This window comes from Triplophysa rosa, linkage group LG21, assembly GCF_024868665.1.
Source record: "Triplophysa rosa linkage group LG21, Trosa_1v2, whole genome shotgun sequence".
Lineage (NCBI taxonomy): Eukaryota > Metazoa > Chordata > Actinopteri > Cypriniformes > Nemacheilidae > Triplophysa > Triplophysa rosa.
In genome coordinates, this window is record NC_079910.1 from 16,347,216 (window position 1) to 16,361,710 (window position 14,495).

The window sequence follows — 14,495 nt, forward strand, 5'->3', positions numbered from 1 at the left end:
TAACCAAAGTGCTGTAGAAAATATTAACATCAATAAGGTACTACAAAGACAAAGAAAGACCACAGCTCTCAACCTGAGTAAAAACCAATGAATAAAAACGTGTTTTAAGACTTGTTTTAAACACAGACAAGGTTGGGGCCATCCTCACCAACAAAGGTAATGCATTATTGCAAAATGCGTTTGGTTACAAGAATTCATCCAAATATCTTTCTCTGTGTTCAGCCAAACAAAGAAGTTTATACAGGTTTGGAACAACTAGAGAGTGAGTAATTCATGACAGAATTTTCATTTTTTGGTGAACTATCCCTTTTATATGCCTTCTGTTGCCATAGGTGTCCACCGGGGGGCGTCACAGCAAGAGAACGCAGTCGCTGTTATCTTGTAACCGCAAATCTCTTAATCTGCCAGACAACACGCCTGCTATTCACCTACAATTCACAGAATATTACTTCCCTGATAACCCTGGACTTCCTGGTGTGTTAGCTACGCTTTTGATTACATTCATTAATCAATAAATTTATAGAAACATATTGCACGTTTGTAGAAACTCTCCAGCATGGAATCTGTTTGCTTCTCTGTACACGTGTGACAGAATTCATCTGCATTGCATTTTTTCTCCTTCCATTTAGTACCCTGCTCTAACCTTTATGCCAAGCTGAATGGTCTACAGCTGTGTCTAGATGCTCCAAGTGTACTGTGGATGACTCTCTTCTCAAGGGGTCTACACAGGACACTGGATCAAGTCAGAGCCTTCTACCACCTCCAAGACAGCAGTAAAAGTGACGAACATATCGATGTTCGCATGGATGCAACACAACTGATGGTAAACAGAGAGATCTGAAATGCTTTGAATAGAAATTCATAATAAAGGCTGTATGGTTCTACCCAAAGCTGCGTTCACCATGCCAGTAACTTTGTCGCTGTGTGTCGCCTGTCTCTTTCTATGAGGTCGTTAGGAGGCGTGTCTAGTTCTGGTTGTCCTAGTAACAGTTATAAACAAATAAGTAAGTGTCCACTGGAGTAACTGATAAGAGACGGATGATGTGAGGTCCATTGGCTTCGCCCCCATTGGTAGTCACTCCCAATAGACATGTGCCCGGTTAACCGCGGTTACCACCAAATCCTGCTGAAACCGAGCTGGCTGCGATAATGCAAGGTATCGTTTATTTTATTGATGCGTAGCTTGTCCGTGAAGCACGTCTCTGGGATCAGTAGGAAATGCTGCTCGATCTAAAAGCAGTGCGAGTTTGAGTCGCTTATAACGTGCATTTGAAAAAGCAACACCCGTCAAACATGATCATTATAAATATACTTTATTATCATAAAAATACCTGAGGAGGTTTGAGGATCAGTGATAAAAACATGTCCTTAGGCATTTTCTACTACTAAGTGTGTTATGGTCTTATTCTGCAGTGCGTATTTGGAGTTTCTGCACAAGAGCGCCCTCTGGCTTTCGGATGCAGCAGCATTTTACCGTACTTCACTCACAAGTTGTGCATAAATCACGTGATATATATTTTCGGTTAACCGGGCATATGTCTAACTCCCAAAAGTCGCTCATCATTTACATAGTTAAACTTTTCGCAACCAGACCCGGCGACTTCTTGTCGCCAATGGTCGCTAAGCTTCTACGTATTTAAATGAAATGTCCATTGAAATGTCACTGGTGGTGTGGAAGGAACAAGGCATAAGAGGCTTTTGGTGCTGGACCTTTGGTTAATTTAGTTTCTGTTTAAACTGGAACAACATAGAATTCTTAAAGCTGCAATTTATAACTTTATATGGTTAAAAATAAAAATAAATTACTGAGCACATAAAAAATCTGTGGATGATTCACTCATTTAATTAAACAGAAATTACTTTTTGGAAACGTTTTTCCTGTATCTGCTGTTTCATGTTCACATTTAACAGTTTTTAAATGTATTGTTAATATGATTTATGAGTGATGCTCAAAAGCCTACAAAGAAAAGCAGCAGACACATTTGTACATTTTCTTTAGTTTTGGTGTTGTCGATGATAACTTTTTGTATTCCTGTAGCTGGTCATTCCTCTGGAATCCTCCATTTTGGATCATCCAGACCGGCCTCAGTCGCTAAGCGTCAGTCTTCCTCAGATCGTCCTCAGCAACACACGTCACTGTCCTCATGGTTCTCGCTCTGACCTCAGCAGCACCTACAACAGCTTCTCTAGCTCTCCGTTCTTCCAGTCCACAGCGTGCCAACCTTTCCCTCGTGATCAGAGTGTCCTACGTCCCCTTCCATCTGCGTTCCTTCAACACTCCCTGGAAGACGAGTCCCTGGCCTTAGCAGGCAGACGTCACTCTCGCTCTCAGGACGTCTGGTCTCTCAGTCTGTCCCGAGTTGCTCTGGGCTTTGAGGGGGCTCGTCGAGGGCTCAGGGGCAAAGCTCTTCCCTTCGTGGAGCCTTTTGCCATGTCTTTGTGGATGTGCCGCCCTGCTGCTTTCAGGAAAGACTTCCGCATGCAGAGAGACTTATTCAGTTCTAGCAAAGACTCCGTCCCAGTCACACCGCAAGGTATGGATGGGGATGTCCCATCAGGTCAATTCAACCACACCAATGAACAAGTCAACTCTCCCCTGGCCTCCATCCACATTTTGGCCCAGTCTATCACTCCTGTCAAAATGTTTCTCAACCACTACCAGTTTGTAGCCCTTTTGCGGATGAAAGACTACCTCGCCCGACTAGCTGGAGATTTGAGCAAGGATGTCCAGAGTTTGGGACATTCAGAAGAGTCACGTACAGATTCTCCTTCAGTGTGTCTCTCTGTCTTAATGGAGGCCATTGAACTTGCTTTGCTGCTTCCTCCTGCAGCATGTGAGCCAGAATCCCAATCCCCGGAGGACACAGACACTCCCAGTCTTACCGACTCGGATCTCTCACCATCACACCACGCCGGTGAGCCTGGCCTGCTGGAGGACAGTGGGCTGGGTCAAAATGGGGAAACAGTGGATCAGGAGGACGATGAAGAGCAGGAAGGTTCAGTGGAGGAGGCCTGCGAAGCCCTCGAGGAGGTAGTGGGTGGACAGAGGCAGCAGCAAGCTCAGGTTTCTGCTCAATCTCCACCACTTTCTCCAGGGAACTCAACGGTACTCTCTCGGCAAGGTTCTACCTTCAGCCTGGAAGGCGAACTGTCCAGCGCCCTAAATGCCACCAAAGGTGTTACCAAAGACGCGCTCAGCGCCTCCCTGGATCTCACGAAGGGGGCGCTGTCCATCACGAAAGATGCCTTTAGCATCCTTAGTAGAGGATCTGCAATGACTAAGCTCTTCACTCCTCAAAACAAGTAAGACTTTTTGGGAACTTTTTTGCATTGGCAAGGTCTTAGTGTGCGAAATATATCTACTGTATACAAATATTTCAAAGTAATTCCGGTTGATTTCGGATAAATGCAATTATTCTACACATTAAGAAAACACAATGTGGATCTGTAGTTTCTGCTGCACCCCTACATCCATCATCCTTGCACTTACTAGGATTGTGCTGATAGACTGTCGGGAATCAATGATATTCAGACATATTGCCAATTGCGATATATTATGACGATAGTTGGCTTGTTTGATGATTTATGTTTTAAATGATTATCATGCTATTATTATTACAAATTAATATTGCAATTGATTTGCTGCGCCATAGTTTCACAATATACCACATGATCCGCACTTCGACACCAATACTAGCACTTACTTTTACTGTCATAAATGTAGGGATGTAACAATATTATCGATATCGTGTTATCGCAATAGCAAAATTGTCTCAATATTATTATGGTCACATGACTGTATGAAACAATTGGTCTCCGGGCCTAACATAGAGAATGTTCTAAAAAATAATAGATGTTACCTTTGGTAAGGTCCATCTGGTGAAATTATTTTATAAAACGGATTTTTAGGTCATTTGACCCATCTCATACTATAACTCACACTGCTTAGCAACAGTTATGGTTAGAAGATAAAGAAACGAGGATGCTTACGGTACGGCATGTTTACAAGTCAGGATTTGTCATTCTAAAGATTGCAAAAGTATCATACCGCGGACTTTATACCGTGGTATTATCGCACAGTGAGATTTTGATATTGTTACGTCCCTAGTCAAATGACATTTCTCCATCATTTGCATCGTACCAGCTTTGTATTTTTGTGTCTGTTTGATCAAAATAATTACAAGCTTTGCTGCATCTAGAGGCAGGCAACTCTATTCTCTTATATCAGTTTTAGTTTGGGTGCATAGCATAGTGTATTCTGTTATGGTCACTTTATCGTAATTGATTCAGTTTTTATCACTTATTCAGAAATAAGTATTTTATTCATTGAATAAATTAATATTTAAAGGTGCTAAGTGTATTAATCATATACTGTAAAATAATCATAATTTGTGACAATTATTTAACATGTGGAGCACACAAAATTTTAGAGATGAACCGATACTAAATTTCTCCACCGATACGATAATTATTCAGAGTGATATCTGCTGTTTTTAAACTATCGACCATTAGTGAGTGTGAAAAATCGTTTTTATCATCCGATACAGATTATTGGCCGATATATCGGTGCATCTCTACACAATTTGTATTACAAATAATCGTAATAAAGACCTAAAACAGACTAATAATTCCTGTAATCACAATTATTTATTAGACAATTCATTGTTAACCAAATTTTATAATCATGACAGCCCTAATTCTATTACTTGGCTACTATAGTTGAGTCTGTGCCAGATAAATTATGCCTGAATTGATGCATTTACCCTCTGAACAACCTTGAAACAGTGTCTTCATTGAAAAAAATGTCCAGTTTGAGCTCAAGTGCTATGCACACAGTACATGAATAAAAAAAGACAACCTGTGGCTATTCTAGGGACATATACTTATGGGTTACGTTGAGAGTTGGTAGCGAGTAAGCTCACAGTTACACATGTAGAACTAGAGTGTAAAATTCATTTGAAAATACACAAAATTGAGACAAGAAATGTATGAAATGGCCTTTAACGCCTGAGTTGATGATGAAGTGGTGGTGTCATATGTTGTTTTATAAATTCATGGCTGTAGGGAGCAAAGCTCACGGCCAGAGGAGTCTAGTTCCCCCTTCATGGGGAGCCTGCGGCTACAGTCCATGAAACAGTCGCCTTCCCAGAATTCCTGTGACAGTGCCATTCTCGAGAGGAGCCTGGCAGACGATGGCTTATCCATTGACAGTGACATCAGTGAAAACTTTGTCATCCTCATGGACTCTGGTACTTGTAACTAGTTCTATTGCAGTATTCATAATAAAACTTTCATGGCAAAAACTATTAATCCCATTTTTGCACCATCATTGACAAAGGCCTTATACTTCTCTTCCAGAGTCAGGTGTGGAGTCTTTGCGTCCTGATGGTACAGCTGTCAACACTGGCAGTTGTGTGAGTCCTGCACCGGGAACAGAAGGTGGATCATCGGCAGACCTCAGCAGCTCCCTGTCCCAGAGCACTGAAGACCTTGCCGAAGATACGGTAAGTGTTACCTAGCCCACTTTAGCAGGGTAGTTCTCAAAAACAATGAATTTACACAAACATTCCTGTCAGGATTGAAGTACAAGGTCAGCAGATTGTACTTAGATTTTTGGTTGTAAGGCTCTTCTGTTGTTTTCAGGTTTCTGTGTTAGTTCTGTGTCTGAGCCGAGTGGGTGGCCTGGCAGAGAAGCATGGAGAAGATACTGTAGTGGCGCTGGAAGCCAAAGAACTTCTGCCTAAACAACTTGGCAATCATAAAGTCACAGAGCTGCTGACAGGACTGACGTTGACGCAGGGTAAGGACACCTAACATTTAAGTTTATAAGCTGCAGTCACCAGTAAAGTTTTAAAGGGATAGTTCCCTAAGGCTGTGTTCACATTTTACTTCTTTTTTGACTAGAAAAAGTTGACAATGGCGCTTTTTTTTTAGTAAAAAAAAAGCTTGGGGTTTCGGAGGTTTCAGATTCAGACAGGCTTCATAGGCAGCGTAACAAAAGTCTATTTGAATTATAAACAGAGAGCGTCTTTTGCAATAACCAATCACATATTTAAAAACTACAATACTAATTTCTCGCGAGAAATGCAATCAAAAGTTATTGAAAGTGAAAATTAAACTTACATTTATACAAAACTATGCTCCAACCGGCGTTTTGGCCGCCATTTTTTATTTTTTGAGCTTGATCCTGCTTGACCAATCACCTTCCTCGCATGTTGTTATGGAAACGACAGGTCTCGCTACTCGCTTGTCATTGGTTAGCTGTGAAGAAGGTGCTTGACATAGGGCACTTTTTTCAGAAAAGTTCAACTTCAAAAGACGCTCTGAGCTGCAGAAAAAGACGCCAGAGCTGGCGTTTAAAAAAGCGCTCAGGACTTTTTTAAAAACACGGTTTACTCCATAGGATTATAATGTAAAACAGATGCTAGCAGCCTAAAAAAGAAGTCAAATCTGAACACAGCCTAACTCTAACCTAACCCTAAAATAAAAATTCTCTAATGTTGTTCAAAACCTACAGTGGCTTGCAAAAGTGTTCAACCCCCTTCATTTTATTCACATTTTGTTATGCTGCTGCCTTATCTTAAACTACTTTAAATGATTATTTTTTTACATTAATCTACACTCCATGCACAATAATGACAAAACAAAAAACTGATTTTTGACAGCTTTGCAAATTTATTAAAAATAAAAAACAAAAATAAATACATTGCATAAGTATTCACACCCTTTTCTGGGACAATTGAAATTTCGCTCGGAAGCATTAATTTTGCTTGTTAATGTTTATACACTTCGAGTGGAGTTAACCTGTGCCAAATTCAATTGAATAAGTATGATTTGGAGCAGCACATACCTCTCTATAAAGGGTGCAACAGCTGAAAATGCATATCAAAGTAAAAACCAAGACATGAGGTCAAAAGAACTGCCAGTAGAGCTTTGAGGATTGTATCAAGGCACAGATCTGGGGAAGACTTCTGAAAAAAAATCTGCTGTATTGAAGGTTCACAGAAGCATGTAGCCTCCATTTATCCTCAATGAAAGAGGTTTGGAACCACCAGATATCTTACTTGAGCTGACCTCCTGTCCAAACTGAGCCATCGATGGAGAAGGGTCTTGGTTAGAGTGGTGACCAAGAAGCTGATGATTACTCTGGTGGAGCTCCATGATCATATATGGAGATGGGAGAAACTTACAGAAGGACAAAGATCACTGCAACGCTCCACCAATCTGGGCTTTATGGCTTAGTGGCCAGACTCAAACCTTTGCTCAGTGAAGACACATGGAAACTTGAAATATGCAAAAACACTTCAACGAATCTTTCAAACTGTCAGAAACGAGATATTCTGGTCTGATGAATCTCAGATTCATGCATCATGTCTGGAGAAAAACAAGCACTGCTCAACACCTGTACAATACCGTCTTAACAGTAAAGTGTAGTGGAAACAGCATCATGATGTGGGGGTGTTTTTCAGCTTCAGGGACTGTACACAAAATACGGAGATAATGATCATGAAAACCTAGCCCAGAACATTCAGAATCTCGGACAGGGCAGAAGGTTCATTCTCCAACATGACAATGATCCTTCGCACACAACTAAAACAATGCAAGAGTGGCTTATGGACAACTCTGTCTATGTCCTTGAGTGGCCCAGCTAGTGCTTGAACCCAACTGAACATCTCTGTAGAAACCTGAAAATGTTTGTCTACTGATGATCTCCATCCAACCTGACAGAGTTTGAGAGGATCTGAGGAGAAGAATGACAGAAAATTGCCAAATGCAGATGTGTAAAGCTTTTCACATCATACCCAAAAAGATTTGAGTCTGTAAAGGCGCTATAACCATTTTCTGAGTTAAGGGTGTGAATACTTATGCAATGTACTTATTTTTGTTTTTTATTTTTTATAAATTTGCAAAGCTGTCAAAAATCAGTTTTTTGTTTTGTCATTATTGTGCATGGAGTGTAGATTAATGTAAAAAAAATCATTTAAAGTAGTTTAAGATAAAGCAGCAGCATAACAAAATGTGAATAAAATGAAGGGGGATGAATACTTTTGCAAGCCACTGTAGGTCATTCTCACAAAACCACTGAAACATCATGGCAGTAAAGATTTTAATTATAAAACATAATTTGGTAAAACAAATTTCATAATAAACATAATAGTGTTCTCTACCTTGCACAAATTGTAATTTTAACATAGGAATTAATTATTTGTGCATTTTATAAATATTTCTGCTGAAATTATGATTACCGCAACGCGTCCTGATTTGTCTGACTGCATTATATGTTGTTTGAAACAGTAAAATTAAAATATTCTGAAAAAAAACAAGTGCATGTTCTACTAGATGTTCTCAAACGACAAAAAACGACAGCCAGAAAAATGACAGAATATTTGTGTATAATAAAAATGAAGAAAGAAGTGTACATGCTGATATTGTCACCCTCCGTAACATTTTTAAAGGACTGTTTAAACACACACACATATATTTACATAAGTTTGTTTTTATGTGAAGAAAAGTACCTTTCAAATGGCTAACAGGTTAACAGATTACTCTATATTTTTCTTGTTAAAAGGAAAAGCTTTGGAATCTTTAGACATGTCATGCTTTGTTTTTAACGACTGAAAAGGAAATGTGTTAATGCAAGTGTTTTAAGAAAATCATGTTTCATTATCTTGAAACCAAGATTTCGTGAGAATCACCCACCTGTATATGACTCTTTCTTCCGTGGAACACAAAAGAAGATATTTTAGGAAATGTCTCAGCGGTTTTGATTCCATACAATAGAAGTCAATGTTGTTCGGTTACCAACCCTCTTCAAAATATCTTTTTTTGTGTTCTAAAGAAGAAAGAAAGTCATAAAGGAATGACATGAAGGTGAATAAATTAGAGTTTTCAGTCAACACTGAGGTCAACATTTGACTGGAAACACACACATAATACTTAAAGGTGCCATGAATTGAAACCACAATTTTAACCCGAGCTTTTGTTATATAAGAGGGAATCGTATTCACGCGAACATCCTGTAAGTGTCAGACCTGAAAACACCCTTGTTACTGAGATTACATCTGATATTGACACCAGGCCCAGTGAACGCCAATGGACCTATCTATGGTTGAACACCGCCTCCACAAGAGAATATCAATGACTACTTCTCTAGCCCCGCCCACTGGTTCGTGCATGACAGTACTGAAGTAACACAAGTTGCGCGGAACCAGATAGAGCAAGCAAGCAATAAACATGCCGTTAAAGATCGCAAAATATTGTGGAGTCAAAGCCTTGCCATCACATCCGGGAAATAAGTCAGTAAATTTGAGTAAATGACAGGCTTCACTTATCCCGTGCGAATGCGTCACATGAAATACAGATGTGGGGATGTAATTTATAAATCACAGGAGGTCTCCAGTAGGGCTGTGCAATTAATCGAAAATTAATTGTAATCGTCAATTTTGGCCTTCAACAATTACAAAAACAAAATAATCGAGGTAAAACGATTATTGTGCCACATTCCATTTTGCAAGGATCCTCTCTTTTCTTGTGGAATAAATCCACAGCGCACCCCCTTCCTTACAGTGGTTCAGCTGTGCTATTTCTTTACATTTATTTTTCAGTTGAATTCACAGTTTAAAAGCAAAGTTATTTATTTTCTATGTTGTTTTAAAAGTTAATGAGTAATCGTGTTGAGTAATCGGGATCTCAATATTGGCCAAAATAATCACGATTATGTTTTTTGTCATAATCGAGCAGCCCTAGTCCCAGATAATACTAATCCCGTGGCGAGTAGGCTAATGTGTACCTAACGTTACGTTCTAACCAAATTCACAGAAAGCTCCAACTAAGTTTACTACGCAAACTGCTATCCAATCATAGCAGTGGCTTTACTTCCAAGTCTTCATGGCGGAACGCCCATTCAAACGATCGTGTTGTCGAGCCGGCCTCAAAACCCGGTAGAAAATAGCCTTTACTTATTGATTTTGATGTTTTTGAATGTAAAAACCACGCGAACGTCATAAGTAGACCTCATACAACAGTATAAAACAATAAACAAGCCCAGTTCATCACACCTNGTCTCCAGATAATACTAATACTGTGCGAAACTGCGAATGGTGCTAATGTGTAACCTAACGTTACGTCTAACCAAATTCACAGAAGGCTCCAACTAAGTTTACTACGCAAACTGCTATCCAATCATAGCAGTGGGCATTTACTTCCAAGTCTTCAATGCGGCCCGCCCATTCAAACCGATCGTTTGTCGAGCCAGCCTCAAAGCCCGGGTAGAAAATAGCCTATTACTTATTGATTTTGATGTTTTTGAATGTAAAAACCACGCGAATGTCATAAGTAGACCTCATACAACAGTATAAAACAATAAACAAGCCCAGTTCATCACACCTTTAATGTATAGTTGCAAATAAGATTTAACTTTTTTTACATCCTGGATGTAAAGTGGTTATAAGGAACGTCTTGGTTACGGATGTAACCTCAGTTCCCTGATGGAGGGAACGAGACGTTGTGTCGAACCGACAGATGGGGTTCGTCCTTGAGAACCAATCGCTTCCGACTACTTAGAAAAAGCCAATGAAAATTGGCGAATGAAATTTGCATGCCGACTCCGCCCCCGGATATCCGAGTATAAAAGGGAGAGACGGCGTGCTTCATTCATTCACCTTTGTTCTGAGGAGCCTGAGACCTCTCACGACTGCTGCAGTGGGCAGCACGTGTTTGTGGCAAGAAGGACACAACGTCTCATTCCCTCCATCAGGGAACTGAGGTTACATCCGTAACCAAGACGTTCCCTTTCTGTCGGTCTCTCGACGTTGTGTCGAACCGACAGATGGGGTTCCTATGGAAAACGCCACAACACTGTGCCCTGTCACAATCTCGGCCTGGGCATGTCAGCCGTGAGCGCTACCGCGAAATTGCAACCTACCAGTGGGTAGGTAGGGGGTCCCAGAGCTTTACTTGAAAGGTGGGAAGGCCCCTGCCTTCGGCCTCACAGGCGGCGGCCTTGTTTCTCTAACCTCTAACCGTAAGGCCACTGGGTAAGCGCTACTTCCTCAAGCGGGGGATGCGCTACAGAGACCACTTCCTACCGTAGGGAGGAGTTTAGTGGAGATACCAACATGGTCTCACCGATGGGGGAGAACTCATGGGAAGAATGTGTGGACTGAAGGAGTTAACCGCGAGGTGGAGGTCCAACTAGCGAAGGTCATGGGTTACCAAGGTGGGAACCAGCATGAGGATACATCAGACGGAACCGCCCTGTTGGGGGATTGCAACGTCTGGTAGCACTAGGTCCGGTTAGAGCTATGTAGCGAATAACTCAGGTGGTACCTGGCCTAAGGGGCAGGGCTGCTCTGCCCAGCCCGCCCGCAGGAGGTGCTTGCTTAGTGATGGATGGAGTGCCTGTTCTTCGCCAAGTGGGGAAAGAATGGAGGCTGAATTAGTACGCTGACCCACTCGAGAGAGGGGGGGAAGGTACCATCATAGGCGTACACCCTACCGGTTGCCGGTCCTACATGTTGCCATGCAGGACGCGGGCTGACACCGGTTCTACGCGGAGGTTGTAGAACCTCGAGAAGGTATTGGGTGTAGCCCAACCCACAGCTCTGCATATGTCTGTGAGAGAGGCGCCGCGTGCCAGTGCCCACGAGGAGGCTATACCCCGGGTGGAGTGAGCTCTCACTGCGAGTGGGCACGGGCGATTTTGGGATTGGTAGGCCGTCGTGACAGCATCCACAATCCAGTGCGACAACCTCTGCTGGAGACAGCGTTCCCCTTCTGCTGACCTCCGAAGCAGACAAAGAGCTGATCCGAGCTCCTGAAGCTCTGTGTGCGGTCTAAGTAAAGGCGCGTACTGGACACAACAAGGACGGGGTTGGGTCTTCCTCCCCGGTGGGGAGCGCCTGTAAGTTCACCACCTGGTCCTAAAAGGGAGTGGTGGGAACTTTGGGAACTCCATCAGGAGAACCGTCTTCATCGTGAGATGAGGAAGAGTGGCATCCCCTAGGGGCTCGAAAGGGGGCCTGGTGAGGCCCGTCAGGGTCACATTCAGGTCCCAAGAGGGTATGGAGCGCGGACGAGGCGGATTCCGCCTCCTCGCGCCCATTAGGAACCTAATGACCAGGTCGTGCTGTCCTAGAGACTATCCAACAACTGAGTTGTGATGAGCGGCAATGGCGGCTACATACACTTTCAGTGTGGATGGGGAGAGGTTAGTCTCGAGTCTCTCTTGTAGGAAGTACAGCACGGTCCCGATCGCACAACTCCGTGGGTCTTCTCCTCGAGAAGAGCACCAGGACGAGAAGAGGCGCCACTTGTAGGCGTACAGTCACCTAGTGGCTGGTGCCCTTGCCTGAGATATGGTCTCTACCACCGCCAGGGGTAGACCGCTCAGGATCTCCTCGTCCCGTCCAGGGGCCAGACATGGAGGTTCCAGAGGTCTGGCCTGGGGTGCCATAACGTGCCCTTCCCCTGGGAAAGCAGGTCCTTCGTCAGGGGAATCGGCCAGGGGGGGCTGTCGTCAAGAGCATTAGCTCCGAGAACCAAGTCCGGTTGGGCCAGTGTGGCGCAATGAGTAACACTTGATGCTCCTCTTCCCTGACCTTGCACAGGGTCTGTGCAATGAGGCTCACTGGGGGGGAAGGCGTACTTCTGCTTGTCCCGCGGCCAGCAGTGCGCTAGGGCATCCGTGCCGAGGGGTCCCTCGGTCAGGGAGTACCAAAGCGGGCAATGGGTGGTTTCGAGGGAGGCGAACAGGTCTACCTGAGCCTGCCCAAACTGCACCCAAATGAACTGGACTGCGCGGGGGTGGAGTCGCCACTCTCCGCGAGGCATCAACTGACGAGAGAGCGTGTCGGCTGTCTGGTTCAGGTCGCCTGGGATATACATGGCACGCAGGGAGCGGGTCACCTGCTGACTCCACAGGAGGAGACGTCGGGCGAGTCTTGTTAACTGCAGTGAGCGAACGCCACCTGGCGGTTGATATACGCTACTGCGGTAGTGCTGTCCACCCGGACCAGCATGTGCTTGCCCTGCACGAGAGGCTGCAGCCGCTTCAGTGCGAGTAGCACGGTCCACAACTCTAGGCAATTGATATGCCATCGCAGGCGGGGGCCCGTCCATAGCCCTGACACTGCGTGTCCATTGCACACTGCACCCCAGCCCTGCAGGGAGGCGTCCGTAGTTACCATGACATGCCTCGTAACCTGCCCCAGGGGGACCCCTGTTTGAAGGAAGGTCATGGAAGACCGAGGGGTTAGGGTGCATCAGCAGAGAGGCGTAATCACCATCCGCCTGCTGCCGGTGTGCCACGCTCTCCAGGGAACTCGACTCTGTAGCCAGTGTTGGAGCGGTCTCATGTGCATCAACCCGAGGAGTATCTGCCGCTGAGGATGCCATGTGTCCCAGGAGCCTCTGAAATTGTTTCAGGGGGACCGCTGACTGCTTGAAATGTTTCAGGCAGTTCAACACTGACTGGGCGCGTTCTGTAGTCAGACGCACTGTAATGGAGACCGAGTTGAGTTCCATACCAAGAAAGAGGATGCTCTGCACAGGGGAGAGCTTGCTCTTCTCTCGGTTGACCCGTAGTCCCAGTCGATCTAGGTGATCGCGACAGATCTCGCGAGTGTGCCAAGATAAGCCAGTCGTCAAGATTGTTCAGTACCCGCACACCTCTCTCCCTGAGGGGAGAGAGGGCGGCTTCCACGATCTTCGTAAAGACTCGTGGGGACAGGGACAGACCGAAAGGGAGGACTCTGTACTGATATGCCTGACCCTCGAAAGCGAACCGTAGGAACGGGCGATGACGAGGGAGAATCGAAACATGAAAGTAAGCGTCCTTCAGGTCGATTGCCATGAACCAATCCTGACATCTGACAGATGTCAGGATGCGCTTCTGCGTGAGCATCCTGAATGGCAGCTTGTGCAGGTGCCTGTTCAGGGTACGCAGATCTAGGATGGTGTGCACCCCTGCCCTTTTTGGGGACGATGAAGTACGGGCTGTAAAACCCGTTGGACATCTCGGCTAGAGGGACGGGCTCGATCGCTCCCTTCGCCAGAAGGGTGGCGACCTCGGACCGTAGTACAGGAGCATCCTGACCTCTGACTGAGGTAGAGAGGATGCCCCGAAACTTGGGCGGGTTTCTGGCAAATTGGATCACATAGCCGAGACGGATCGTTTCGCTTAGCCACCGTGACGGTATGGGAAGCTCGAGCCAAGCTCCCAGGGACCGTGACAGGGGGACTAAGGCTACAATCTGCTTCATCGACCCTCCGGGGGGTGGTTCGATGGCTGGCAGTGTGGGTCTCTCGCCGGGGGCGGACCCCCGGGGAGGAGACTGGCTCTGCTGGTTTGCCTGCCTGGCGATGCAGCTCCACGCACCATCGATTTGAGAGTGCTGAGGGCTGCAATGTACATTCGATGTTGCGCCTCACCAAGACGCAATGTCGAGTTGCAGAACACCGTCTGACAGAGGGTGAGAGCGGCTGTGAGAAACACC

At 44.7% G+C, this 14,495-nt stretch overlaps 1 protein-coding gene across 1 annotated transcript in view; it reads left to right on the top strand.

The window, feature by feature from the left end:
* The window catches only part of bltp3a (bridge-like lipid transfer protein family member 3A), a 40,897-nt gene that overhangs the window by 19,225 nt on the left and 7,177 nt on the right, over positions 1-14,495 (top strand). Inside the window, exons 12-17 of the mRNA XM_057362906.1 lie at positions 333-474; positions 630-823; positions 2,039-3,303; positions 5,065-5,249; positions 5,359-5,504; positions 5,644-5,800. Coding sequence (XP_057218889.1) covers positions 333-474; positions 630-823; positions 2,039-3,303; positions 5,065-5,249; positions 5,359-5,504; positions 5,644-5,800 — 2,089 coding nt within the window. The remainder of the gene's footprint in view (positions 1-332; positions 475-629; positions 824-2,038; positions 3,304-5,064; positions 5,250-5,358; positions 5,505-5,643; positions 5,801-14,495) is intronic.